This window comes from Macaca thibetana, chromosome 3, assembly GCF_024542745.1.
Source record: "Macaca thibetana thibetana isolate TM-01 chromosome 3, ASM2454274v1, whole genome shotgun sequence".
NCBI classification, from domain to species: Eukaryota; Metazoa; Chordata; class Mammalia; order Primates; family Cercopithecidae; genus Macaca; species Macaca thibetana.
The window spans coordinates 140,676,738-140,704,026 of record NC_065580.1 but is presented as its reverse complement, the minus strand read 5'-3'; the positions used below and the strand labels follow the sequence as shown (position 1 = coordinate 140,704,026).

Genomic DNA, 27,289 nt, shown 5'->3' with positions numbered 1-27,289 from the left:
GAGGCCCCCCCACAATCCCGCGACGCGCGTGCTCTCAGACACAGTTACACCTGAGGGCCACCCAGAGGGCTTCTGGCTTCTGTTTATTGCAGCTGACGCGACACCTGCGACACCCGCGGTCTTTCCACCCAGACCCTCGGTCCCAGAGGCAGCCAGGCCCGCAGGCCAAGGGGGCCCAGGCCCAGGCCGCCCTCACCGAGTGCTTGTCTCAGAGCGTGGAGCCCAGGCGCGTCTTCTGCTCCCGGGGTCCCGGGCGGGGTGGGCCCTGCCCCCACCTTCACCCCTAAGGCCGGTCCAGCAGGGCGTGGACGACAGCAGCGATGTAAGGGAGGCCCCTTCCCGGGGCCCCCTCCTCTTCCAGGATGTGGTGGGGCTGGCACAGTGACTCCTGGGGGAAGGGGCCGGGTTAGCTTCCCCAGGGGGCCCCCCGTGGCTTCCGGCCTGTGGCAGGGGGTCGGGGGCAGACCCGAGCATCACCATGCGCTCAGGGCTCGGTGACAAATGAGACGCAAGAAAGCTGTCAGCGATAACAGAAGGGAGATGACACGGGGGGAGGCGGAGGCTCCAGGAGCATGAGAGGCTGGCATCTCAGAAGGGCGATGCTGGTGGGCACAGAGCCATGGCCACAGCCACTGCCACGCGGAGCAGACGCGCGCACACTTACACACACACAGGCAAGGCGGTCACGGTCTGTACAGTTTATACACAGAGACAGGGACCCGGCCTGGGCCCCACACCCCTACAAATATAGATCCTCTCTACAAAATAGAGATAATTTAGCCCCCGCATAGCAGCCGTTGCGGGGGAAGGGGAGGGCACAGGAGGAAGGGGGAGACTCTAGCTCCTGCCACCCCTCACGGGGCACAGAGGGCAGGGGCAGGGCCGGCGGGGACATGAAGGCACCGTCAGCACTGAGAGGTGGGGACTCATGGGGCTACTGGAGGGAGGCCAGAGGCTGGGGGCCCAGGGTCTGGGGGCACCAGAGTGGGGCCTCTGAGGTCAGTGTCTGTGAAGGGGGTGCACTAGTGTCTTTGGTCGGGGCTGAAGGCACCGCAGGTGGGGTCGGGTGGAGCAGGGGCCTTATAAATAGAAGGGGGGAGGGAAAGGGGTAAGGGAGGGCTGATTTCGGGTCCTAGGAACCCAGGAGCCGAGTGTAGGAGACATAGAGCAGCAGCATGAGGACCACGTAGAAGATGACGAAGCCGCCCAGACCAGAGGGGGGCCAGAGGGGCGGTAGGGCCTTGCCCCCCACCCGCTTCACGGCCTCCAGCACGGTCCGCAGCCCCCGGGCAGTGCCCTGGAGGAGATCCGAGGGCGAGCACAGGTCAGCCTGGGGGAGAGGAGAGCAGATGGACAAGGACAAGGGACAGATATCAGCAGCAGCAGCAGGACAGTCCCTCCCACCCCTGCCCTCACGTGCTGGGGCCAGAACCACGCCCACATGCCGACGTGCCGGGCAGGGGGAGTGCAGGGCAGCGGGAGTGCAGGACAGGCAACATGCAGGGCAGGGGGCGTGCAAAGCAGGTGACATGCAAGACAAGATGGGGCCTGCAGGGCAGGGGACGTGTAGGACAGGTGACATGCAGGGCAGGGGGCATGCAGGGCAGGGCAGGGGCAGCCTGTGCCTCCATCTGAGAGCAGACACCCACTGCGAATGGAAGCCTGCCATCCATGCCACACGCTGGCTGAGCCCGGCATGCCACCACTCTTTAGAAAGCAGCCCCCATACCTCAGGCACTCCCATTTTTCGACAGGCTTCTAGGAAACTCTCCACGTTCTTCCGAGCCTTGAGGGCACTGAGTTTTGGCTGGGGTGGGTGAAGGAAGAAAATGTGGTAAGGGAGAGGCCACAGGTGCCCCAGCCCATCCCCCACCTCTTCCCCGGCCCCAACTGACCACAGCAGGAGAGGGGACATGGATGAAGGGCACGGAGCGCGGCCGTAGCTGGTTGGCCAGTTGGCACAGGATGACCCCGCTGGCCAGAGCCTCGGCCAGGTCCTCGGGCAGGGGCCGCTGCAGCCGGGACTCAAGGACCTGGGAGTGTAGACCGCATAGAGCAGGGGTCAGGGAAGGAGAGGTATCTGGGAGGCAGGGAGAGTGGGGGGCTCAGGGCCAGCAGGGAACTTGTGCCTGTCCCCTTCTGTCCTCAGGGGAGGTGCCAGAGTGGGCACAGAGGATGTGGAGGGAGGCTGGTCCCAAGGACAGCAACACAAGGAGGTGCCCGGCCCAGGTCCCTGCCCACACAGCTCCCAGCTCTGCTCACCTGGCGCAGCTGAGTCATTAAGTCCTTCTCATCTGGAATCTGGGGGGACCGCCGAGGTCTCAGGACAGAGTCTGGTGAGGAAGGGCCTAGGAGAAAAAGCGGGGCATGGGGCTGCCCCCACTGCTCACCGCTGGGTCCCAGTGGCCTGGCACCCACACCTCCTGCCTCTCTGCTTGTGGGATTTTCTTTTTCTTTTTTTTTTTTTTTGAGACGGAGTCTCACGCTGTTGCCCAGGCTGGAGTGCAGTGGCACGATCTCGGCTCACTGCAAGCTCCGCCTCCTGGGTTCCCGCCATTCTCCTGCCTCAGCCTCCTGAGTAGCTGGGACTACAGGCGCCCGCCACGGCGCCCGGCTAATTTTTTGTATTTTTTAGTAGAGACGGGGTTTCACTGTGGTCTCGATCTCCTGACCTTGTGATCCGCCCGCCTCGGCCTCCCAAAGTGCTGGGATTACAGGCTTGAGCCACCGCGCCCGGCTTTTCTTTTTCTTTTACATGGAGATGGGGTCTCGCTATGTTGCCCAGGCTGGTCTTGAATTCCTGGGCTCAAGCGATCCTCCCACCTTGGCCTCCTAAAGTGCTGCAATTACAGGTGTGAGCCACCACACCCAGCTTATTTGTGGAATTTGCAACACAAAGGTACAACAGACCCAGAGGGCTCCCAGGGCAGAAGGGTGATGTAGCAGTTGCTGCTGGCAAGCACTGGGTCAGCACTGGGGAGGGCGGGACACCCACCTGAGCCACTCTGAGAGGAGGAACGGAAGAGGAAGCTGTTTGGTCTCTGAATGGAGCCAAGTGGCCTCGGAGCAGGTGCTGTTGCTGGGGCCAGAACCAGGGACACAGCGACAGGGACAGGTGAGACAGGCATCCCCTCTGTGTCCCTCTCTCCCAACCAGCCCTCACCAACACAGGCCCCATCCTCCTCCCAAAGTCCCTGTCCCACCTGGTCCAGCTATGGGAAGGGGCTCTTGGGAGGCGGGGGCAGGGGCAGGGGCTCCCTGCCCCACTGTAGCTCCCGCTTGGGAGGCACTGGACTTAGGCGGGCCACTGAGGAGAGACAGAAGGGAGTTAGAGGGATGGTCATGGAAAGAGGAGTGGGGACCGGATGCTGGCAGGAAACCTACTTGTGCGTGGCTTGAGTGGACATGGCGGTGGCTCCTCCCGCAGCAGACCTGAGCCCTGACTTCAAGAGGCTGGAACAAGGAGAGGTGGGGTCAGCTAGCCCCGAGGCAGAACGGCTTAGTGGGGCTCGGTGGCCCCATTTCCAGGGCTCAGTGTCTGGCAACAGCCCCGGGCGGCCCTGGGTCCCACCTGTCCTTCCTGGGGGGCCCCCATGCCCCACTCTGCTGCTGCTGCCGCCGTTCCCGCTCCTGCCACAGCTGCAAGGTGTCCGGGCGCCGCCGCTCCTCCCCTGCCGGCTCCTCCCGCCTGAGGGACCAAGACAGGGTGAGAGGGGCAGACCCTGGGGTCAGGGAAGGAGGGGGCTGGGGGGTGGGAGGATCAGGCAGTGGCGTCGGTTTCAGGGCTTGGGATACCTGCTGCTTGGTGCCCTCTCCCTGTCCCCTGCCCCGGGGCTTAATTCGGGTGGTCGCTGCTCCTAAGGAGAGAACAGCAGAGCAGCTGAGAGCAGGCCTGTGCCCACGCCTGCCCTGTCCCCTGCTCTAGCTCCCCTCCCTTGGGAGAGGCACAGCTGGGCTCTCACCTCCACAGTGCCTCGCTCTTCATCCTCCCCCGGGACGTGGCTGTCGATGAAGTCAATCTGCTCAGGGTCTCCGTCCGCTGGGGAGGCCAGCATGTCAGCAAGTGAGTGGGGACCCTGGTCCAGCCCAGCTCCCAGCCAGCCCTGCTACTCACCTGAGCCGTCCTCCCTGCGTTCTCTGGGTCCCCGGGGCTCCCGGGCCAGCTCTGAGATCCGGAATGACAGCTCTGAAAATTCATCTGTTGACTGTAAAGGCAGAGGCAGAGATGGGAGATGGCCTCTCTGCACATGGGGGCTTGGGGCCTGGGGGGTCCTGTGTGGGACTAAGCTCAGGGTCTTTGCTGAGCCAGCCCCTCCCTGGGATGCTGGGCAGAGGGAAGGAAGAGGACAGCTCCAGCCTCTGCCTGGTACCCTGCAATTTGGAGGTCCCCAGTTCAGAGGTCCTCTCCCAGGGCTGACACCCCCAATTTCCCATGGACAGGACGCCCTTACCTCATTTCCAGACCACCTCTTGCTGCCACTATCAACACTGTGGAAGCCTGAGTCCAGCCCGCCATCATACCGATGGCCCGGAAACAGATCCTCTGCAGGGCTGGGGCCAGCCAGGGAGATCTGGTCAGCCTGATGCTGGACAGCAGCCCCCAATCCTCCCAGAAAGCAGGGGGTACCTGGGGCCAAGAAGGGGCATTCAGTATCCCAGGGCTTCCTTGCTCCCCACCTAGGACTTACCAGGGACTGAAACTCGGGGGCCGAGAAGGGGCCAGGTCCCCCAGGGCTGACCCACGCTGCCCAGCTTCTGTGGACAAGTACTTGAAGATGTGAAGTTTCCCCTTCAGGCAGACCTGTGTGCGGGGCAGCACACGCTGGGGAGCTGGCAGGGAAGGCAGCTCCCCGGATCCTGCTCGGCTGCCCAAGAGGACCAACCCCACTCCCGCCCAGCCACACCCCTGTCCCTGTGGCCCCCTGGGCCCTCGCCTCACCTGGGCAGGCGGGCTCTGCAGGGGGTTGCTGTCCAGCAGAATGACCTGCAGGTGCCTGAGGCGGCAGAAGGAGACCGGGATGCGGGAGACGCGGTTACAGGAGAAATCCAGGCGGACCAGAGGGAGGTCCCCCAGCTCTGGAGCGGGTGGGCAAGGGAAAAGTCAGGAGCGTGCTCAGGCCTGGGGCCTCACGCTCACTCCCTTCCCCTTGGCTCCGGCTGGCCAGTCACCCTGGGCCTAGCACAGCCTCTCCCCTGGGTGGTTCAAGTCATTCCCCGGAACAACCTCCCTGCTCCTCTTTCCACACGATTCTGGTCCATAGTCTAAGCAAGCTTCCCTGAGAGGGCGCATCCGGACATTGGCTTAGCCTCCCTAGGAAGGCTCATCTGGACGTCAGGTCCTGCCCAGCCCTGTCTGTCCCTCCTCGTCTCCTCACCTGCCCACTCCACACTCAAACCCACCCTCCATTTTCAAATGATCAGCACAAGACACAAACCCTGCTCAAACACCTCCCGTGACATGCAGCCAGGGCTATCGATGTTGAGCGGGTTGTGCCTGCCCGGGAGTCCCCTCTCCCCAGCATGGGCCCAGCACCGCACCCTGCGTGAAGCGCTGCCTGCCCACAGGGAAAGATGCCTTTTGCTCATCTTAAAAAGGCACGGTCTGGATTCATGGTGGCCCTAGGCACAGAATAAAAACCATAGCTCCCTAACCCAGCACGAGCAAGGCTTCCATGACCTGGATCCACGCACGTTTCCCACCTCACTGCCCACCCCTCCGGGCCCTTGGCTTCTGAGCCTTCCCAGGTGCTATTTGCTCAGTTGGGAGAACTCCATTTTCCCCATCTACGCATCTTTCAAGGTTCAGCTCAAGCGTCACCACCTCGGTGGAGCTTTCCAGACATCCCAGATTCATGGAACTCATTGCTTTTGCCTCTGTCCCCGGGGCATCTTGCTGGGATTTCTTTTTATGGCCCAGAGGGAGCCCTTCCTACCCCTTTTGACTGGGAAGGAAGAGGGCAGGTGCAGAAAGGGTCAAGGAGTGGGGAGACAGGGAAAGTGGATGACCACCTCACTCCCTCCTTGTTCTTCAAAACCAAGTTCACACTCGAGCATGGCACAGGCCTTCCTGCCACACGGGGCTCGCCTTCCTAACCCCATGCTTTGCACATGCTGGGTCCTCTGCCGGGATGCAGAAGGGTGGGGAATTCTCCTTCAATGGCCGGCTCCCACTGCACCTGCACCTCTGGTGAAGTTTTCCCCAGGCCCCCCAAGCAGAGTCCAGTGCCACCTCCCTCTAGCCCCCGTCAGGGGAACCTGCCCACGTAACTTCCCTATGACTGTTTGTCTCTCCTCATGAAGCCATTAAATCCCTAAGAGATGGCCCCAGATCTTAGTCACATCACCCGCATCTACCTGGTCCCAACCTAAAACACAGGAATCCTACACACACACACACACACACACACACACACCACACACATACAGACACAACACAGACATAAACACACACAACACACACACATACACAGAGACAAACACACACAGACACAAACAACACAGACACAAACAACAGACACACACACAACACAGACACAAACACACACGCACAAAGACATAACACACAACACAACAGACATAAACACACACAACATACAGACACGCAACACACGCACAAACACAGACACACACAAAACATAAACAACACACACAACACACACAGACACAAACATATGCTGCTGCCTCCTGAAAAGGCATGCCTGCTTTGGAGTGGCATCATAGTGAGCTCATTAAATCGGCCCCTTGGGCCCTGGCACTGGCCCTAGCATCTCCGGGCAGAGTGGCAGAGCATCCCCTGACTCAGGTGTTTGAGAGCCCCTGCTGGGGTGAGCAGGGCTGCTGGGTGACCTTGAAGGCCCCTTCTGACCTTGCCAGTCTACCTGGAGCTGATGCACCCACCAGCTCCCCTTCTGTGCCTGTGTCCACATTTCTAACAGAGCTGCTCATCTGCGCCCTGCCAGCCTCAGAGGGTGGCTAGGTCAAGATCAAATCAGATTGTTTATAGTTTGTTTTATATACTGCAAAAGCCTGGGCAATGAAAGTGTAATTCTCCTCTGAAGATTCCTGGCCTGTAACTTTTTCAAAGCACATACACTGTTACGGCCTGAATGTGTCCCCCAAAAAGTCCTCTGCTGAAATCCTAACCCCCAAAGTGATGGGATTAGGAAGCGAGGCCTTAGGGAAGGAATTGTGATCATGAGTGGAGCTCTCATCAGTGAGATTTGTGCTCCTTTATCAGAGGCCCCAGAAGGCTGTCTCTACTCTCCGCCATCGGGGAGTACCACGAGGAGCCGGCAGTCTGCAGCCAGGAAAAGCACCCTGCCAGAAGCTGACCGTGGAAGCACCCAGATCCTGAACTTCAACTTCCAGAACTGTGAGAAATGAATGCCATGTATAAGCCACCCGGTCTGCAGTGTTTTCGTTACCGCAGCCTGAGCCGACTGGGACGCACACACAAATACCTCCTCTCCAGTTCTTCGTTCTCCTCACCTTCGGGCAGTGTACTGAGCTGGTTCCTCCGGACATTGAGGTCCCGCAGGGAAGAGAGGCCACACAGCTCCACAGGCAGGGATTGGAGCTCGTTGCTGCTCACGTCCTGGTATCAGGAAGGCAGTGGGAAGGGGCCATGAGACCAGGCCCAGCAGAACCCACCCTCCTGTCTCTGTCTTTGCTCCAGGCCCTCCTCAACCTCCCCCTAGAAGGTCCCTGCTGCCTGGCTCAGGGGTCCCTTTCCTGGCCCTGTCCCCATCCTCACAAGCTGTCGCAGGCTTCCCAGGGTGCCGATATCAGGGGGCAGGGCTCCCAGCTTGTTGTTGCTGACGATGAGGACCCTCAGGGGCAGCTGGCAGATGTAGGGTGGCAGCAATGACAGCTGGTTTCGGCTGTGGAAGGGAGAAAGGCAGCGGGCTGGCTCCCCAGGCATGGCATCCCAGCACTGCCATCCTCTCAGGGTCACCACGAGGGTTACTCAGTAGTACTTGAAACTGAGAAGGACACGCTCCCACACGACCCTGGCTCGGCCTCCCTACCTGAGGTTGAGGTAGGTGAGGGCTGTGAGATTCCCCAAGGCTGGGTTCAGGCATCTCAGGCAATTGTGGTAGAGGCTCAGGCCCTCCAGGGACACCAGCTGGCACGCCGCCTCGGGCACCTCGGGAAACCGGTTCCGGGACAGGTCTAGGGAAAGGAGGTGTCAGGGGAGAGTTGTGGAAAGGCCCAGCCCCGGACAGGACCTTGAGTCCCCTCTATAGCCGGCTGCCCACTCCCTAACGTCCACACCTAAAGATTCAAGGCCATCAGTGTGGCCTCCCGGGAGAGATAACAAAGCCTTCTGCCAATGGGAGCACATTCCAGGCATGACCAGAATGGTAAAGGGAAGGCAAAGGCCTTCGCGTCACTGGGCTGGAGAAGCCTCAGACTTGGGGGTTGGGGAATGCTGCAATGTCAATGGAGGGCTATCCTGGAGAGCAGCTGGAGTCTCTAACTCCTGCGGTTCCTGTTCGGAGATGCCAGGTGAGGTGAACAGAAGGTCAGAGGCGGGGTCGGTGATCATGGGAAAACAGTAAAGTGAGGGGCTGGGGGGCTCCCGGAGGGAATATGGGAAACCCCTGGGGCAACCTGCAGGGAGAGCCCATTCCTCCTCGGGGCCCTTCTTCCCTACTCCAGTGTGTTTTCAACAGGGGAGAAACCACAGGTCACTCTATCTCAGTTCTAGAGATTAAGTCCCCGACACCAAACGAGATTTTTGCCAGCCCCAAGGACCAACAAGCCAGGTCCAAAGAACTACAAAGTTACCGATTCCCAAGGGCTGGGAGGGAAGGGCAAGAAGCCCTGGTTGGAGATGGGAGCTGGAGTTCCCAGGTCCCTCCCATCTGGGCTCCCCTGGCCCGGGGCAGGCATCCTTACTACCCTCTGCCAGCCCTAGCAGCCCCGTTCTGCTTCCTCTCTTACTGACACAGACTTCAAGAGATCGGCAACTGTGTGAGCATCTCAGGCATGGCGAGGGTGGAGAGTGTGGGAGGGGGCTGGGGTCTACTCTTGCCCTCTTATCTGGAGCACCGCCTTGCTATGCGGAGGCTGGCAGCCTTGGGATTCCCTCTAGCATGGAGCCACTAACGGCTTAGACCTGGAGAAGCCTGCCTTTCTGTTTCCTCAGCCCAGCCTGTCCTGGGAGGGGCCCAGGGCCCGCAAAGGGGAGTCCCAGGCCACAGACCTGGTGAGCTTCTCCGAGGGCCCTTCTCAGGGAGAGGCAGGCCAGCAAAAGCAAGCAGAGCAGAGGAGAAGCAGGGTATATCCCCCAAGGAAACGAGTCTTGTGACAGGAAATGAAGTAGAAATAATAAGTCAGGTTCTGTCCCTCGTAGGCCCCATGTTTACCATGGTGGATGACAGCTTGATGCCCCGGGACCCCTCTCTCTTCCTCTCTGCCCAGCCCTGGTACACAGACAGAAGCCCTGTCCTGGGAGATAACCGTTCTGGAGAGGGTGGGGGACGGCATCTGCCTCTCCCAGCCTTGCCTCCACCTGCCCGCTTTCTCTGTCGGCAAATGTGTTTGTGTGTGTGCATGTGGACGAAGGGGGTGGAGACCGAGTTCTCAGAGTTCTGATGGGGTAGGCGGTGGCGGGGACAAAAGCTAGGAGCGGAAGGGAGTTCAGGCAGGAGGCAGGGCACAGGGGGCACAGGATGTGGTCTGGGAGAGAATGAGCTGCACTTCTCTTTTGCAAGACGGCCCCTCCCCGCCACCTCAGGATTCTTCCTACTATCACCCCAGGGAGCCTAGTCCAAGGGAGATCAGGGACCCAAGACATAGGGACCACACAAGTAAGACACTCAGAAAGAGATGGGAGACGAGAGGAAAAGGCTCAAGGCAGTCCGGGCAGCAAGGCACTGATGCTTTTCGTCTGCTTGGAGGGCGAGGAGAGATGGAGGGCAGGGTATGGGCAACTCTTATGTTTTTGTCACTTCCCCTTTCTGCCCCAGCCTGTAAGCACCCTGCTTGGGGAGAGGGTACAGAGGAGAGAGTTCTGGACAAGAGGGACCCCACTTGGCCTAGAACCTGGGCCCTGGAAGGACTGAGGATTCCTGTGTGGAGAGTGGGGCAGAGGAGGGTTCTCAGGAAACCGGGATTTTCCCCCCCAAGCTCACAGGAGCATGGCTGCACCCTGAGCCGGAATGCTGGGGGAGGAGGGGGCAGGGGTTGGGAGCTGGGAGGAGCCGGGGAGCTCCGGGTAGTTTTCCCCAAGAGTCCACACAGGCAGAGGCAGCCTAAGGAAGTAAAGAATAACATTTGGTCTTTGTCAAAAAACAACCAAGGGGGAGGGGAAGGGAACAGACAGTGAGTGTCACACAGCTGCTGAGGTCAATCTGGAGCGTGGGGTTAGGTGGGGGTGGGAGGGAATCGGGCTGTAAGGGGCAGGAATGGCTCCTGGAGCTCACTCATCATTCCTGATCTCACGAGTTGCAGAGCAGGCGAGATCAGTGGGGAGGTTTCGACTGGTTCTCCCCAGAAGAGGGGAGAGGGCGTGTGCCAGTGCTGGCCTGAGTGTTCCCAAGCGAGCGGGCACCTGCTTAGGGAGAAATACGCACTTTCCTGCAGCTCCGGTCCCCCACCTTGCCCATGAGAGGAGGAGGCCTGGGCTGGGGTGAGGCTTCGGGAATGCAGTCCTCCCTGATCCTGATCCCCACCCCCAGCTGCCGGCCCAAGGTCATAGGCTGCCTCCTGAGTAGCTGAGGCCTGACTCACCTGTCACAGTTAGGTCCCCCACCCCCTACCGTCCACAGACACCAGGGTAGAGGGTGCATGGTTGGACAGATCCTGAGGGTTGAGGCTTGGGACAGTCTCTAGCTGGCCAGCACTCCCAGCTAGGAGATAAGATTTCTTTCCCTCCAGCAACGGCCTCAAGTCCCTCCCCGGAAAAAAGCAGAAACTGAAATGGGAATTCTAGGATCCCTATGAGGTCACAGGCTCCACAGTGACCTCACAGGCTTAGGAAGAAGGAGGAGGAGTCTCAGATAAGGGGGTTGGGGATAATAGGCGGAAGAGCTCAGGGAGAAAAGAGTGAGGGGAGGTAGAGATTTGCTTCTTTCCCATAGGCTTTCCCATAGGCTGCGGGGACAGTGGAGAGGGCCAGGAGTTCAGGGGGCGGGGTTGCGGCACAGAAAGCAGAAACCTTGGGCGTAGGGACCAGTCACGGGAAGGGGGTGCCTGGGGCTCGGATCTCGGTGGGAAGGGGATTAAGAGGTATAGACGAAGAGATGGGAGAGAAAGCAGTTATTAGAGGAGCTCGTGGGGACTGCTTCATAGACCGATTGGAGCTGAGGTTAAGAGGTCATGTAAATGAGACAACCAGGTGAGGGGCGGGACCATCCTACAGGTGCGCAGCTATGCAAATAAAGAGAAAGGAGGAATCTCTCTCAACGCTCGGAGGTGCTGGGCGTTCTGTGCAAACGAGAAGCACGTTCATTGTCCAGGGCTTTCTCAAAGATGGGACGGGGTGGCTGCAGGTTTACGGCAATCAGGAGGGGCAGCAACCCTGGCCGCCAGGTGAAAGGGCGGGCCCGACCCCCGGATTGGGCGGGGCCCGAGGTGGGGCTATGCAAATGAGGGTCCCGGTCGGGCCCAGGGCCCGGCTACACTCACCAGCCTGGGTGATGTCTGACAGGTCGTAGCTACGGGCCGCGCCCCGGGGGAAGTGCTTCAAGCGCCGGTTAGACAGGTTCAGGGTCCCGGTGGCCACGGCCTCCTCTAGGGCCCGCTCTGCACTGCGGCTCCCTGGCAGACCCGGAGACCCGGGCACGGAGGTTGTGGCTGCCGCCTCCTCACCCCTAGCGGCGAGTGGAGCCGCTACGGCCGCCGCCATCCGCTCCCGGCGGCTCCCGCTGCCTGACTGACGGGACCCGCCGTCCCTCCTTCCCCCTCCCCCTCCTTGGAGCCGCCGTAGTTGCCTCAAGGGGGCGGGAGCTGTGTCCGGGACCCGACGGACCAATCGTGGCCCCGAGACGCGTCAGAAGCGACCAATCAGAACCCGTCAGTGGGGTGGAGGTCCGGCGCTGGAGTCTGACGAGAGAAGGGAGGGGAATGAGGATAGAGCGCTCGCCAACGGCTGGCGCTCCAGGCCGTCCCGCCCAGCGCAGCCGCACCCAATCACAATGCTTAGATCTGGAGGTGGAGCCAATCCGGTCCAACCAAGAGGAGGGGACACCGGCGCTCAACTAGTAGGGAAAAGGGCCGAGGGACCGCAAGCAGGAGCGCCTAGTCCTCGTCCCCCAAAGACCAATCGTAAGCCAGATACAGGCGAGTGACTGTCAAGAAGGCCAATTAGAGCCTCTGAAGGGAATCTGGACCAGCCTCTTCTCTGAGCGACGGCTCTACCTACCAATAGCATGGGCGAGAAGGCGGTCCCTTTGCTAAGGAGGAGGAGGGTGAGCTAGAACTTTAAGACTGAGATTAAGAATGAACGCGGAGCCCCGGGCCGGCCGGGAACGCAGTGCGCGGCTGCAGTGGCGAGTGCGAGCTGGACGTGTTAGGGGGCTAGCCGGCGTTAAGGGCTGGAAGGGAGTCGGGCGACTGCTTGAGGCCAGTGCACTGGCCGTTGTCGCAGCTGAAGGGGCCAGCGGGGGAACCTCCGACTGTGAAGCCTCTGGCAGGGGTCTAGGGACCCCCGGGCTGGGGGCGGGCGGGGGGCTTCCCAGAGCCTGGAGACGCCCAGCTCGAGGAGGGAGGGTGTAGCTGCAGCGTTGCACGGTCTGCCGTCTCACCCGAGGAGCTCCCCTGGACAGGAATGGAGAGGGGACCAGACCTGGGGGTTTTAGAGGCTTAGAAAGGATCTCACCGTCTAGAAAACGCCCTTGATGCTACGAATGCAGAAACTGAGGCAGAGGGAAGTTGATGCGTTAGCAAGAGCGAACAGCAAGTTCCTGACAGCTGGCTGTAGAAACCAGGCCTCTGGATCCTCCACGCACAGCCCTTTCCCTCTCCCTCAGTTTTCACAATGGGTATTTTCACTCCCTTCCTCTCTTCCTCCCTCCGTCTCTCTTCCCTTCCCTTCCTCTTGTTCTTCTTTTTTTTTTTTTTTAAAGAAGGTCTGGTTCTGTCGCCCAGGCTGGAGTGCAGTGGTGCAGTCATGGCTCACTGCAGCCTTGAATGCCTGGACTCAAGGGATCCTCCCGCCTCAGCCTCCCAAGTAGCTGGGACCACGGGCGGCACCACCGCGCCTGGCTAATTTATTTTTAATTTTTGTAGAGATGGGGTTTTGCTACGTTGCCCAGGCTGGTCTCAAACTCTTGACCTCAAGCGATCCTGCCTCTGCCTCCCAAAGTACTGGAATCACAGGCATAAGCCACTGCACCCGGCCCACAGTGGACTTTTTCTTTCTTTTGAGACAGAGTTGCTCTGTTGCCCAGGCTGGAGTGCAGTGGCTTGATCACGGCTCACTGCAGCCTCAACCTCCCACCTCAGCTTCCCGAGTAACTGTGACTACAGTCATGCACCACCATGCCAGCTAATTGTATTTTTTGTAGAGACAGGGTCCTACTATGTTGCCCAGGCTGGTCTCAAACTCCTGGGCTCAAGCAATCCTCCCACCTCGCCCTCCCAAAGTGCTGGGATTATAAGCGTGAGCCACCAAGCCTGACCCACAGTGGACTTTTTCTATTCACAACCTCTCGTTTGCCTCCTGGGGTGAAATGGAGTGGATAAAGGGGATCCAAATGCAAGAGGAATGGAAAATACCTTTCTGTCTACTTGGAGATCTTAACTTCCTTTCTAGTGGCATAAGTCCTTAGTGCAGTCCCCTTCCTATGTGGTAGGTTGCCCAGAAACAAGTCACTGAAGTTGCTTTCTCCTAAATTCACATCTCAGAGGTTGATATTCCTGAATAGTTGTTGAAGTATTAAGATTCCATCTTAGGCATCCCAGCCTAGCTGTGGCTAGGCACCATACATAAGGGAATTTGGGTGGTCAGTCTGGTGCAGTCAATTAATGGATCTGTGACACCGTGTGGTGAGAGCTGGTGGTCTGGCAGGATGAGACTCCTTTGAACCCCTGCAAGAGCCAGCCACTCCTTGGATTTCTTGGTGTAGATCTGCCCTGATAGGGACAGACACAACCCTGACCCCTGCTGTTTCTCCTCATAAATGTCACCCCACATAAGACAAAGCTAATATCAGAGACCCTGGGAGAAATCCTAAGCTTTCAGAGGACATCCATCCCTTTCTCCCACCTTAATAGGTTGTCCTTTATACATGCAATGATGTTACTGCCCATCAGGAAAGCAAAAGCAGTCTTCTTTTTTGTTGTTGTTTTGTTTTGAAACTGGGTATCATTCTCGCCCTGGCTGGAGTACAGTGGCAGGATCATAGCTCACTGCTGCCTCAAACTGGGCTCAAGCAATCCTTCTGCCTCAGCCTTCTGAGTAGCTGGGACTACAGGGGTGCATCACCACGCCTGGGTAATTTTTAAGTTTTTTATATATATATACACAGGGTCTCTCTATGTTGACCAGGCTGGTCTTGAACCCCTGGCCTCAAGCCATCCTTGCACCATGACCACCCAAAAGTGCTGGGATTTCAGGCATGAGCCACCGGCACCAGGCTGCAGTCTCCTTTTGGATGTGTTTTTTCATGAGTCTAAAGAGTTTGCTGAATCATTTGTGAGCTAAACGATTATGAGCACAGTCACCTCTCCATCTCACCTGTCAAACTGAGTTTATAGTTTTTTGAGCCTATACTCTTGAGCTACCAATCCCTGGAGGCCTTGGCCTGCTGAAACGTGAAGAATTCACCAGTGTTTATCTACAGAGTTAGTGCTAAAAGGGCCTCAAATGGGAAAACCTCCTCCTGCTCCCTGAAATAAAGATGTCACCTACCAGTAATTCACACTTTATTTCTCCAGTAAAATGCATATCCCTTGAGCCATGTGATGGCTAGAACTGAGCTAGAACCCAGGAGCTGTCTGAGAGATGGGTCCTGGACAAGATTAAAGGGAACAGGTCACAGTGGCCAAACAGTGAGGTCACAGAGAGGTTTGTTAGCCCCAGACTCCATGGGGGAGGGGTCTAGGAGGCAGAGGGGCCCCAGAGGTCCCCCAAGCCTAGGCAGGGGACATGGTGTGGGAAAGCCAGCAGGAACGGGGGGCCAAGGGCCTAGGAGACAGGAGGGCAGAAGCAGGGAGGGGGCAATCAGGATGGTGAGGAGAAGCCAGAGACGGAAGCTGCAAAAATTCACCAGGCTGTGTGGACGGGAGGAGGGGCTCCGGGTGAGGGGGATTGGCCGCAGGAGATTGGGAGGAGTTATTTGGAGAAGTTAGGGATGGGTCTGGAGAGAGAGGGGAGGACATGACTGCACCCGGCTGGAGTCAGATGAGCCCCAAGATAGGCAGAGAGAAGGGAAAAAAGGATGTGGGACCCTCATGGGACCCTATGCACCCCTTCTCGGGTAGGTGAAGAGAAGCTGCCCTTCTTGTGGCCCGGAGCTTGGGGTTGAAGAGAAGAAGGGGAAAGGGAATCCAATTTCTATCCAGTTGTTCCCCCCAGAGCTGGTGAGTCCTTGGGGAGGGGGGTTGAGAATAATAGGATTGGGGGCCAGACCACCAAGGAGCCACCGATGACCCCCCCGCCTCTTCCCTTCTCCCTCCCAGGTGGAGCATATCATCTCATTCCTCCCAGTCAGAGACCTTGTCGCCCTCGGCCAGACCTGCCGCTACTTCCACGAAGTGTGCGATGCGGAAGGCGTGTGGAGACGCATCTGTCGCAGACTCAGTCCGCGCCTCCGAGATCAGGGTTCTGGAGTCCGGCCCTGGAAGAGAGCTGCCATTCTGAACTGTACACCTTCCCCAGAACCTCCTGTTCTCCTTGCCTCTTGTGCTGCCTTAGTCTTCCTGCTCTCTAAAGGCCCCTGATGACACCCACACTTCTAACAGTGCTTCCAGGGCCCCTTTCTCGGGAAGAAATGGGTCCAGTTCAAACATTCTCCCTTGAGTACTTCCTGCAAGTCTTCAGAATCCACCCACAGCCCCCATTAGCGGCCTCCCCGCCAAGTCTCCCTCTGTACACAGACACTTCCCGCTTTTTCCCTAGAGGCATCCCTCACTCCCCAAACCTGGAGTTTTCCCTCCTCTAACCCAAGGCTTCTGAACTTACTATTGATATTTTGGGCGAAATACTTCCTTACTGTGGGGAGCGGTCCTCTGCATCATAGGATGTTTAAGCAGCAACCCTGGCCTCCACCCGCCAGATGGCCAGCAGCATCCCCCTTAATCGTGACAACCAATGTCCCTGAAGGACAAAATCACCCCCAGCCTGAGAACCATGTCATAAACCCTCTTCCCCTCCAGGGATCCCCCAGAGTGTACTTGTTACACTCACTGGGAGATTAAAAGAGAAGGGGTACCCAGAACACAGATCCAAAGCTAGGGGTGAGGGAGGATGAGCGGACTTCATTGATCATTCTTTTCCACTCTTATTTCTGTCTCTTTTTTCTTTTCTTTCTTCCCCCCCACCCTTTTTTTTTTTTAGACAGATTTTCTTGTTTTTTTTTTGAGAGAGGGTCTTGCTCTGTCACCCATGGGGGCTGGAGCACAGTGGCAGGATCTTGGCTCAATGCAACCTCCACCTCCCAAGTTCACGTATTCTCGTGCCTCAGCTTCCTGAGTAGCTGGGATTACAGGCTCCCACCACCACACCTGGATAATTTTTGTATTTTTAGTAGAGATGGGGTTTTGCCACATTGCCCAGGCTGGTCTCAAATTCCTGGGCTTCTAAAGTGCTGGGATTACAGGCGTGCAAAAATTCACTGGGCTGTGAGGATGGGAGGAGGGGCTCAGAGTGAGGGGGTTGGATGCCACGCCCGGCCTCTGTGTCTTAATATTCTTAAGAGTTTTCCTCGACATCGCTGATGCAAGGTTGCACCAAAGACCTGCTCACTAAGAAGCACATGTTTGACCCTGGGCTGAGGTCGGCTGGAGACTAAAGTTCACATGTCCAGTATAATCTAAGCTTATTGTACACATCTCCTTCATAAAGGGTCTGTTCCCCTGTCTTGGGGATGGGGAGGAGCTACAAACTTGGGTGTCTAAGAAATCTACCCAAGCTCCATCTCATCTCCCTCGTGTCATCCCATCCCTTGAACCTTCTATCTCCTTCCCTCCTCCAGACACAAAGGGCCTGTATTTCCAGGCATTTGGAGGCCGCCGCCGATGTCTCAGCAAGAGTGTGGCCCCCTTGCTAGCCCATGGCTACCGTCGCTTCTTGCCCACCAAGGATCATGTCTTCATTCTTGACTATGTGGGGACCCTCTTCTTCCTCAAAAATGCCCTGGTCTCCACCCTCGGCCAGATGCAGTGGAAGCGGGCCTGTCGCTATGTTGTGTTGTGTCGTGGAGCCAAAGATGTAAGTAGCAGAACCCTGGCAGCTGAGATCCCACCTGTGTTAGTCCATTTTCACGCTGCTATAAAGATGTACCTGAGGCCAGGTGCAGTGGCTTACACCTATAATCCTAGCACTTTGGAAGGCTGAGGCAGGTGGATCACCTGAGACCAGGAGTTCAAGACCAGCCTGGCCAACATGGCAAAACCCCTGTCTCTACTAAAAATACAAAAATTAGTTGGGTGTGGTGGCAGGTGCCTATAATCCCAGCTACTTGGGAGGCTGAGGCAGGAGAATCACTTGAACCTGGGAGGCAGAGGCTGCAGTGAGCCGAGATCGCACCCTTGCACTCAAGCCTGGGCAACAAGAGCGAGACTCTCTCAAAAAAGAGAAAAGAAAAAAAAGAAAGACATACCTGAGACTGGGTAATTTATAAGGCAAAGAGGTTTGATTGACTCAGTTCCACATGGCTGGGGAGGCCTCAAGAAACTTACAATCATGGCAGAAGGGGAAGAGGCACATCTTACATGGCAGCAGGCAAGAATGCACAAGCAAGAGCAGGGAAAACTGCCTTATAAATCCATCAGACCTTGTGAGAACCCACTATCGCGAGAACAGCATGGGGGAAACCACCCCCATGATCCAATCACCTCTCACCTGGGGATTACAATCCGAGATGAGATTTGGGTGGGGGCACAGAGCCTAACCATATCGCCACCTCTCTTTTGAGGACCTAGGCCCCCATTAGTCCTGAGGTGTCTTTCGTATGACTTCTGCCCTCCCATATAGGAACTTGAAATCAAGGGCTTATTTCCCAACCCTGGACCCAAGCATTTCACCTCCCACCCCAGGATCCAGCTGCCCCAGCCCCATCCCATTTTGAAACCCTAGATCTCAGATGCCCTCATCTTTTCCCCCAGTTTGCCTCAGACCCAAGGTGTGACACAGTTTACCGTAAATACCTGTACGTCTTGGCCACTCGGGAGCAGCAGGAAGTGGTGGGTACCACTAGCAGCCGGGCCTGCGACTGTGTTGAGGTCTATCTGCAGTCTAGCGGGCAGCGGGTCTTCAAGATGACATTCCACCACTCCATGACCTTCAAGCAGATCGTGCTGGTTGGTCAGGAGACCCAGCGGGCTCTACTGCTCCTCACAGGTGTGGCCCAAAGCAGTGGCTTTTGCAAACTGTTTCCTTCAGATTCCTCAGGCCCTGCTGCAGAGGAGGGGGAGGGAGGCCCCTCAGACTGGTTTCCATATGCCACCTTATCCTAGTCTCCATCTAAATAGCTCTGCCTTTCTCTGTCTCCTAGTCTAGGATTCTGCTTAATATTTTACATGAATAAAAGGTCCTGTCTGGGTGCAGTGGCTCACACCTGTAACCCCAGCACTTTGGGAGGCCGAGGTGAGCAGATCACCTGAGGTCTGGAGTTCGAGACCAGCCTGACCAACATGGCGAAACCCCATCTGTACTAAAAAATACAAAAATTAGGTCGGGCGTGGTGGCTCACACCTGTAATCCCAGTTGTTGGGAGGCCGATGCGGGTGGATAACGAGGTCAAGAGATCGAGACCAACCTGGTGAAACCCTGACTCTACTAAAAAAAATACAAAATTAGCCAGGCATGGTGGTGCACACCTATAGTCTCAGCTACTCCAGAGGCTGAGGCAGGAGAATCCCTTGAACCCAGGAGGTGGAGGTTGCAGTGAGCCGAGATCATGCCACAGCACTCCAGCCTGGTGACAGAGCAAGACTCCGTCTCAAAAAAAAAAAAAAAAAAAAAAAAAAAAATAGCCGGGCCGGGTGGCGTGCATCTGTAATCCCAGCTACTTGGGAGCCTGAGGCAGAAGAATCACTTGAACCCAGGAGGTGGAGGTTTCAGTGAGCCAAGATTGTGCCACTGCACTACAGCCTGGGTGACAGAGCGAGACTCCGTCTCCAAAAAAACAACAACAACAACAAAAAGGCCCTGCTGCCAAAAAACAGTTTGCAAACCACTATTAGTGAACACCTGATTTTAAAAAGTCTGATCTTGGCAGGGCGTGGTGGCTCACGTCTGTAATGCCAGCACTTTGGGAGGCCAAGATGGGCAGATCACTTGAGGTCAAGAGATCGAGACCATCTGGCCAACATGGTGAAACCCCGTCTCTACTAAAAATACAAAAGTTAGCTAATTAGCTGGGCATGGTGGCACGTGCCTGTAGTCCCAGCTACTCGGGAGGCTGAGGCAGAAAAATTGCTTGAACCAGGAGGCAGAGGTTTCAGTGAGCCGAAGTCGCACCATTGCACTCCAGCCTGACAACAGAACGAGACTCTGTCTCAAAAAAAAAAAAAAAAAAAAAATTCAGATCTCCCCAGCTTCCATGCCAAGCACCTCACTATACTCCAAACTGCTCCCTACTTTCCTAGTGTCCTTTATACTTAACCACATCCCCAGGCCTGAAACCCTCTAGGCTTTTTCTTAATTTTTTTTTTTCTTTTTTGGAGCAGGGTAGGAGATGGGGTCTTGCTATGTTGCCCAGGCTGGTCTCGAACTCCCGGCCTCAAGTGATCCTCCTGCCCTGGCCTCCCAAAGTGCTGGGATTACAGGTGTGAGCCACCACACTTGATCACCTCTACATTTCTGAATGCCAGGCAGGGCTCTCAATCCCCAGACCTCTCACTCAAATCAGATTCTAACAAATCTGCTAGATTTTTCTCTCCACTCATCTCTCATGCTGAAATACTTCCCTGATTTATGGTGGGAACTGGAGTCTGGGGGACTTGGGGTCACTCTTCCCTTATTTCTTTCTCACCCTTTTTCTTCCAGCCCCACTCTAGGGCAGTAAATGTGTCACCCATAGAGCCTAGGGAGTCTCTTGGGATGTTTATGTGAATATTGGAGAATCCCCTCCCCAACTAATTGTCTGCTTCCCCTGCCCCCAGAGGAAGGAAAGATCTACTCTTTGGTAGTGAATGAGACCCAGCTGGACCAGCCACGCTCCTACACGGTTCAGCTGGCCCTGAGGAAGGTGTCCCACTACCTGCCTCACCTGCGCGTGGCCTGCATGACTTCCAATCAGAGCAGCACCCTCTACGTCACGGGTATGGACCACCTCCCCCTAGCTCAAGCCCCCAGCCTTGGTTAGACCCTCCAAACACTGACAGCCCTCACCCTTACTCCAGCTGGATGGTCAACCCCTGAGGGCATCCTAGTGAAAAGATGTGTTTAGGGCCGGCATGGTGTCTCTTGCCTGTAATCCCATCACTTTGGGAAGGCAGGTGGATCACCTGGGGTCAGGAGTTCAAGACCAGCCTGGTCAACATGGCGAAAACCCATCTCTACTAAAAATACAAAAATTAGCTGGGTGTGGTGGCAGGCACCTGTAATCCCAGCTACACCAGAGGCTGAGGCAGGAGAATCACTAGAACCAGGAGGTAGAGGTTGCAGTGACCTGAGATCGTGCTACTTCGCTCCAGCATGGGCGACCGAGCGAGACTCAGTCTCAAAAGATGTGTTTTCAGTTCCCAGGCATCATAGTTGATGCATTCCTAGTGGGTTTGAGACTCCTTGGATCTTGTAGCTTTCATCCCAGGTGGGGCCTTATCCCTAGGAAATGGGTGCCCAAAGCTGCTGAGCTGAGGGCTCCTGACCCCCCAGACCAGGGGGGAGTGTATTTTGAGGTGCATACCCCAGGGGTGTATCGCGATCTCTTTGGGACTCTTCAAGCCTTTGACCCCCTGGACCAGCAGATGCCGCTTGCTCTCTCACTGCCTGCCAAGGTAGGCTCCTGGAGGGATGGGGCCAACCAGAGGGGTGGGGCTGTAGGGATTGAAAGGTCTGAAGTATTATAGGAATCAAATGATTGATCCAGAGGGGCAGGGGATTCCCAGGGAGAGGTATGCCAAAAGAGATCAGCTGAGGGCTGGGTGCGGAGGGAGGCTGAGGAGGGAGGATTGCTTGAGCTCAGGAACTCTAGACAAGCCTGGGCAACATAGTGAGACCCCATCTCTAAAATATATATATGTAGTATATATATAGTATATAAAAAAATATATTATATATATATTATATATATATAAAATATAGAAAGAGATCAGCTGGGGATGGCAGGTTAGTGACTGGGAGACTCTGGAACTCAGAGTTCCTCTGGAGGGAATGGAATGCCTATCCCCTTTCTATCTTGCATGCTAGATCCTATTCTGTGCTCTTGGCTACAATCACCTTGGTCTGGTGGATGAATTTGGCCGAATCTTTATGCAAGGAAATAACAGATACGGGCAGCTAGGAACAGGGGACAAAATGGACCGAGGGGAACCCACACAGGTAAGACTGTTTCCCAGCAACTCTCATCCCAACCCCTTTCCTCCAATTCCCTAACCCCCAGATATGTCCACTTCTCCTGCTTCCATAGAATCCAGATTCTGCTCCTCTGGGAAGTTAAGCCAATCAACATGTAATGTCACTGGTACTGCCCCAGGTCTTACCCAGGGTTGGCACTATGAGGTCCATTCTGTGCAGTGCACACTGTAAATGCAGTAGGAATTTAGTGAAGGGGTAGAGTGGGTGACCTGGGCAGGCTAGAGTAACTTCTAGAAGAGGTAAGATGTGAGCAGGGGCCAGGTGCAGAGGCTCACCCCTGTAATCTCAGCACTTTGGGCGGCCAAGGTGGGCGGCTCACTTGAGGTCAAGAGATCGAGACCAGCCTGGGCAATATGGTGAAACCCCGTCTCTACCAAAAATATAAAAAATTAGCTGGCTGTGGTGGCACATGCCTGCAATCCCAGCTACTCAGGAGGTTGAGGCAGGAGAGTCTCTTGAACCCAGGTAGCTGAAGTTGCAGTGAGCTGAGATCGTGCTGCTGAACTCCAGCTTGGGCAACACAGCGAGACTCCATCTAAAAAAAAAACAGATGTGAGCAGGGCGTCGTGGGTTACATAAGACTTAGGTAGGGTTAGAGAAGGCATTTTGTGTGATAAGGAGGGGGATAGGCACGAAACTTGCACATACCTGGGACAGTGACAAGACGGGTCTTACTAAAGCACAGAAGGCATCTTGGGAATCACTGAGGTATGAGGTGGTACAGGTGGGCACAAGCCTAGAGAGGTGTAGATCTGGGGAAGAGTCACTACAGGTTCTGGAATGGGAGAAGGCAACCCCCAAGAGGTGACTGAGAACACATGTCAGGAGCCTTGTGCAGAGGAGGCCGAGGCAGGGAACCTGCCAGGAGGCTGTTGAGTGATGGCAGCACTTGAGACAAGGGCCTGGCACTGCAGTGAGAATGCGAAGGAATGGATACAGGAGCCATTTGATTTGGGAAGAAAATGAATAGGGCCTCAAAACTGATTAGATGTAGAAGAGAGGGGTATAAGACAGAGGTGGCTCTGGAAGAAAGATGATATCTCACACCTGTAATCCCATGAGATCAGCCTGGACAACATGGAGAAACCCTGCCTCTAGAAAAAATACAAAAATTAGCCAGATGTGGTGGCAGGTGCCTGTAGTCCCAGCTACTCGGGAGTCTGAAGCACGAGAATTGCTTTAGCCTGGGAGGCGGAGGTTGCAGTGAGCCGAGATCGTGCCACTGCATTCCAGCCTGGGTGACAGAGAGAGACTCTCTCAAAACAAAACAAAACCAAAACCACACTCAATTGGAAACGTCTAGCTGGCAATTAGATACTACCTGGGAACATGGTTGAATGGACAGAAGTAGAGACTGAAAAGCAACTCTGAGAAGTAGGCCCCGTGGTAGGCAGGGGACGAAGAAGAGGTGCCTCTAAAACAGGCCATGCACCCCTCTAACACTGTCCCAGAAGCCATGTGACAAGGAAGTTCCAAATGGGGTGGGTGGCAGGGTTAATTGACAGTGTGACAATGTAAGATACATTTACTACTGACATGGAAAAGATAGTCATGCCACATTTTTAGGTGAAAAAAACTTTTAAGAAATGGTTTATATAGTACCATTTATTTTTATTTTTATTTTATTTTCAAGATGGAGTCTTGCTGTGTCTCCCAGGCTGGAGTGCAATGGCGCGATCTCGGCTCACTGCAACCTCTGCCTCCCAGGTTCAAGTGATTCTCCTGCCTCAGTCTGCCAAGTAGATGAGATTACAGCGTCCACCACCATGCCCGGCTAATTTTTGTATTTTTAGTAGAGACGGAGTTTTACCATGTTGGCCAGGCTGGTCTCGACTCCTAACCTCAGGTGATCTGCACACCTTGGCCTCCCAAAGTGCTGGGATTACAGGCGTGAGCCACCACACCCAGCCTCTTTTATTTTTATTATTACTTTTTTGAGACAGGGTCTTGCTGCTTCCCAAGCTGGAGTGCAGTGGCACAATTGTAGCTCGCTGCAGCTTCCAACTCCAGGGCTCAAGAGATCCTCCTGCTTCAACCTCCCAAGCAGCCAGGACTACAGGAATGCGCCACTATGCCTAGATAATTTTTTTTTTGAGACAGGGTCTTGCTATGTTGCCCAGGCTTATACTGAACTCATGGCTTTAAGCAATCCTCCCACCTCAGACTCCTAAAATGCTGGGATTACAGGTGTGACCCACCACACCTTGGCTCATCCCATTTTTTGTTTAAAAACACACAACTTGCCCATCATGGTGGCTGGCATCTGTAATCCCAGCTACTCAGGAGGCTGAGACAGGAGGATTGCTTGAGGCCAGGAGTTGGAGGCTGCAGTGATCACCACTGCACTCCAGCCTGGGTGACACTGAGACCCTATCTCTAAAAAATGAAAAATATACAATTTATGTGTATTTGTTTGTTTAGCCAACAGTGAAGAATATCTAGCAAGATATTAATAGTAGATAGTGGGATTTCCAGTGATTTTAAAATTAATTTTTTGCTTGCCAATGTTTCATAATTTTTCTAGAATGACCATAAATTACTTATCAGTGTCTTCAGAATTAAAGCGCTAACAGGCTCAGGAGAATGAGAGGGTAGGAGAGGCCCTGGGATTTAGCCGCTGAGAGGGCAAGTGCCTCTAGAAAGAGCATGTCAGTAATGTAGTAAAGAAAAAAGCCAGATCCCAGGGAGGTGCTGGAAAGACTGGCTGTGGGAAGGAACAGTAATGTGGCCAACCTCAGATTGGTCATGTAACCAACTCTGCTGCTTAAGAGAGAGAGGCAGGAAGCGGCAGGAAGCAAGTAGAAGAATTTTTTTTTTTTTCAAAAACAGGGTGGCCATTTTGGAAAAGAATTATGTGATAAGTTGAAAATGCTAGGCTGAGCACAGTGGCTCACACCTGTAATCCTAGCACTTTGGGAGGCCAAGGCAGGTGGATTTCGTGAGCCCAGGAGTTCAAGACCAGCCCAGGCAACACGGTGAAACCCTGTCTCTACTAAAATACAAAAGAAATTAGCTGGGCATGGCGGTGTGCACCCATAGTCCCAGCTACTCGGGAGGCTGAGGCAGGAGAATTGCTTGAAGCAGAGAGACAGAGGCTGCAGTGAGCTGAGATTGTGCCACTGCACTCCAGCTTGGGCAACAGAGTGAGACTCTGTCTCCACAAAAAAAAAAAGGAAAAAAAAAAGGTAGAGGCTGAAGTGGGAGGCCAGGAGTTCAAGATCACCATGGGCAACATAGTGAGACACTATCTCTATAGACAATTTAAAAATTTAAAAGTTCAAAATTATAGGCACATGCTGGGTGTGGTGGCACACGCCTGTAGTCCCAGCTACTCAGGAGGCTGAGGTGGAAGGATGGCTTGAGCCCAGGAGTTCAAGGCTGCAGTGAGCTATGATTGTACCACTGTACTTCAGCCTGGGCAACAGAATGAGACCCCATCTCTAAAAAAAGAAAATAGAAAATAAAAATACTAGAGTGGAGGCCAGGTGCAGTGGTTCACGCCTGTAATCCCGGCACTTTGGGAGGCCAAGGCAGGCAGATCACCTGAGGTCAGGAGTTCGAGACCAGCCTAGTCAACATGGCATAAACCCTGTCTCTACTAAAAATACAAAAATTAGATGGGCGTGGTGGCAGGGACCCGTAGTCCCGGCTACTTGGGAGGCTGAGGTGGGAGAATCGCTTGTAGCCAGGAGGCAGAAGTTGGCAGTGAGCTGAGATCGTACTACCGCACTCCAGCCTAAGCAACGGAGTCAGACTCTGTCTCAAAAAAAAAAAGAAGGAAGAAGGAAGGGAGGGAGGGAGGGAGGGAGGAAAAAGAAAGAAAGGAAGAAAGAGAAAGAAAGAAAAGAAAGAAAGAAAAAGAAAAGAAAAGAAGGAGGGAGGGAAGGAGGAAGGAAGGAAGGAAGGAAGGAAGGAAGGAAGGAAGGAAGGAAGGAAGGAAGGAAGGAGGGAGGGAAGGAGGGAAGGAAGGAAGGAAGGAAGGAAGGAGGGAGGGAAGGAGGGAAGGAAGGAAGGAAGGAAGGAAGGAAGGAAGGAAGGAAGGAAGGAAGGAAGAAAAGACAATAGTAGAGTAGGAAGGGAGGGATAGTGGAAGGAAAGTCCTTCCTCAGGGTGGTGTTGGAGGCTAACCTGGAGTTGCACAAGGAGCAAGTCTCCCTGAGGCTGGCAGGCAGGATGAGAGGCTGGACTGGCACAGATGGGTGGGCTGAAAATGAGGGGTACACCACAGCAGGCCCTGGGCTCAGGCAAGGAGCTCATTTTCTGGGGGCATAGATGAAGTACCAAGAGAAGTGCAAGACTCTATGTGACCACTTAGAGTATGGGGGCTGCAGGGGTCAGCAGGGCAGACCTGGGGCGTGGGGCAGTGCTGGCTCCCATTTCCTCCTCCCCAGTTCACATTCTGCCCCGAGCCTTCCAGTCAACCTTTTCCCACCCCAGCCCCCCAGTCCCTTAGTGCTCCCCGCTCAGGGCCCCTGGCCGTGTGTCCCCAGGTTCGTTACCTGCAGCGGCCCATCACCCTGTGGTGTGGCCTCAACCACTCTCTGGTGCTGAGCCAGAGCTCAGAGTTCAGCAAGGAGCTGCTGGGCTGCGGCTGTGGGGCTGGGGGCCGCCTCCCAGGCTGGCCCAAGGGGAGTGCCTCCTTCGTCAAGCTCCAAGTCAAGGTCAGAGCGGGGTCAGGGGAGTGGGCACCCAGGGAAGACGAGAGTCTTGTGAGCCAGGAAGCCCACAAGGCTGTAGCTGGGGCTCCTGCAGGGACCCAGGGGGTCCCATTTCCCTAGCATCACCCCACCTCCCTCCTCTGCCTCACACCACACTCTCTGCTCTCTCCCTTAGCAGACTGTGCTGGCCTTGCCCAACCTCTCACACCCCTGGGACTTAGCAGGCTCAGGGCTGGTGTGAGAGGGAAGAATGCAATAGGCAGATTAGCCCGGGCTCCCTGGGAACCCCTGCAAGGAAAGTACCACTCAGCCACGCCCCTTTCTCTCCTCCTCCAAGGTCCCTCTGTGTGCCTGCGCCCTCTGTGCCACCAGGGAGTGCCTATACATCCTGTCCAGCCACGACATCGAGCAGCACACCCCCTATCGTGACCTGCCAGCCAGCAGGGTGGTAGGGATTCCCGAGCCCAGCCTGGGGACTGGAGCACCCCAGGACCCCGGGGGGACGGCCCAGGCCTGTGAGGAGTACCTTAGCCAGATCCACAGTTGCCACACGTTGCAGGACCGCATGGAGAAGATGAAGGAGATCGTAGGGTGGATGCCCCTGATGGCTGCACAGAAGGACTTCTTCTGGGAGGCCCTGGACATGCTGCAGAAGGCTGAAGGAGGCGGGGGTGGTGTAGGGCCCCCAGCCTCTGAGACCTAATCCCCCTCATGCTAGCCTAGTCCCTGGAGGGAGTCTGGCCCCAGGCCAGGGACTAAGGAGCAATGACCACTGTGTGCATGCATGTGGGAAGGGGTTGCTAGGGGGTGGGGACCGCTAACCAGGGTAAGGCAGGGAATTGTTTTGTAAAATGTTCAGGGGGCTGCCCAGGAGGGGCCCCCAACCTGACTATCATGGACGAGAGATTTGATGGATAGAATAAAAGGCTGCAGTGAG

General features: G+C 55.7%; 4 protein-coding genes across 8 annotated transcripts in view; 3 read left to right on the top strand and 1 right to left on the bottom strand.

The window, feature by feature from the left end:
- Nucleotides 1–68: 68 nt before the first annotated feature.
- On the bottom strand, nt 69–12,036 carry LRCH4 (leucine rich repeats and calponin homology domain containing 4). Its single transcript, XM_050783686.1, has 18 exons — nt 11,635–12,036; nt 8,028–8,172; nt 7,754–7,880; nt 7,489–7,594; nt 4,940–5,076; nt 4,689–4,801; nt 4,452–4,551; nt 4,115–4,205; nt 3,963–4,039; nt 3,796–3,857; nt 3,572–3,688; nt 3,385–3,453; nt 3,204–3,307; nt 2,996–3,079; nt 2,263–2,348; nt 1,896–2,033; nt 1,730–1,807; nt 69–1,330 (listed from the first exon to the last, which is right to left on the bottom strand). Exons 1-18 carry the CDS (start codon nt 11,852–11,854, stop codon nt 1,133–1,135), a joined length of 2,052 nt encoding a protein of 683 aa, XP_050639643.1. The 5' UTR covers nt 11,855–12,036; the 3' UTR covers nt 69–1,132.
- FBXO24 (F-box protein 24) lies at nt 8,354–27,289 on the top strand. 5 transcript variants are annotated; one of them, XM_050783695.1, is made up of 10 exons: nt 12,046–12,416; nt 15,433–15,531; nt 15,631–15,814; nt 17,145–17,380; nt 18,277–18,511; nt 20,278–20,436; nt 20,993–21,114; nt 21,527–21,658; nt 26,185–26,355; nt 26,690–27,289. In XM_050783695.1, exons 1-10 carry the CDS (start codon nt 12,378–12,380, stop codon nt 27,053–27,055), a joined length of 1,743 nt encoding a protein of 580 aa, XP_050639652.1. In that variant the 5' UTR covers nt 12,046–12,377; the 3' UTR covers nt 27,056–27,289. The 5 variants fall into 5 exon arrangements, with proteins under 5 accessions (XP_050639653.1, XP_050639652.1, XP_050639654.1 ...); XM_050783693.1 differs by lacking the exon at nt 12,046–12,416 and adding an exon at nt 13,133–15,180; XM_050783696.1 differs by lacking the exons at nt 12,046–12,416; nt 15,433–15,531 and adding an exon at nt 8,354–8,508.
- GNB2 (G protein subunit beta 2) overlaps nt 15,255–27,289 on the top strand; it is a 92,335-nt gene continuing 80,300 nt past the window's right edge. The window contains exon 1 of the mRNA XM_050783876.1: nt 15,255–15,258. The gene's annotated coding sequence lies outside the window, so the exon portion shown is untranslated. The remainder of the gene's footprint in view (nt 15,259–27,289) is intronic.
- The window catches only part of POP7 (POP7 homolog, ribonuclease P/MRP subunit), a 123,240-nt gene continuing 111,521 nt past the window's right edge, over nt 15,571–27,289 (top strand). The window contains exon 1 of the mRNA XM_050783909.1: nt 15,571–15,574. The gene's annotated coding sequence lies outside the window, so the exon portion shown is untranslated. The remainder of the gene's footprint in view (nt 15,575–27,289) is intronic.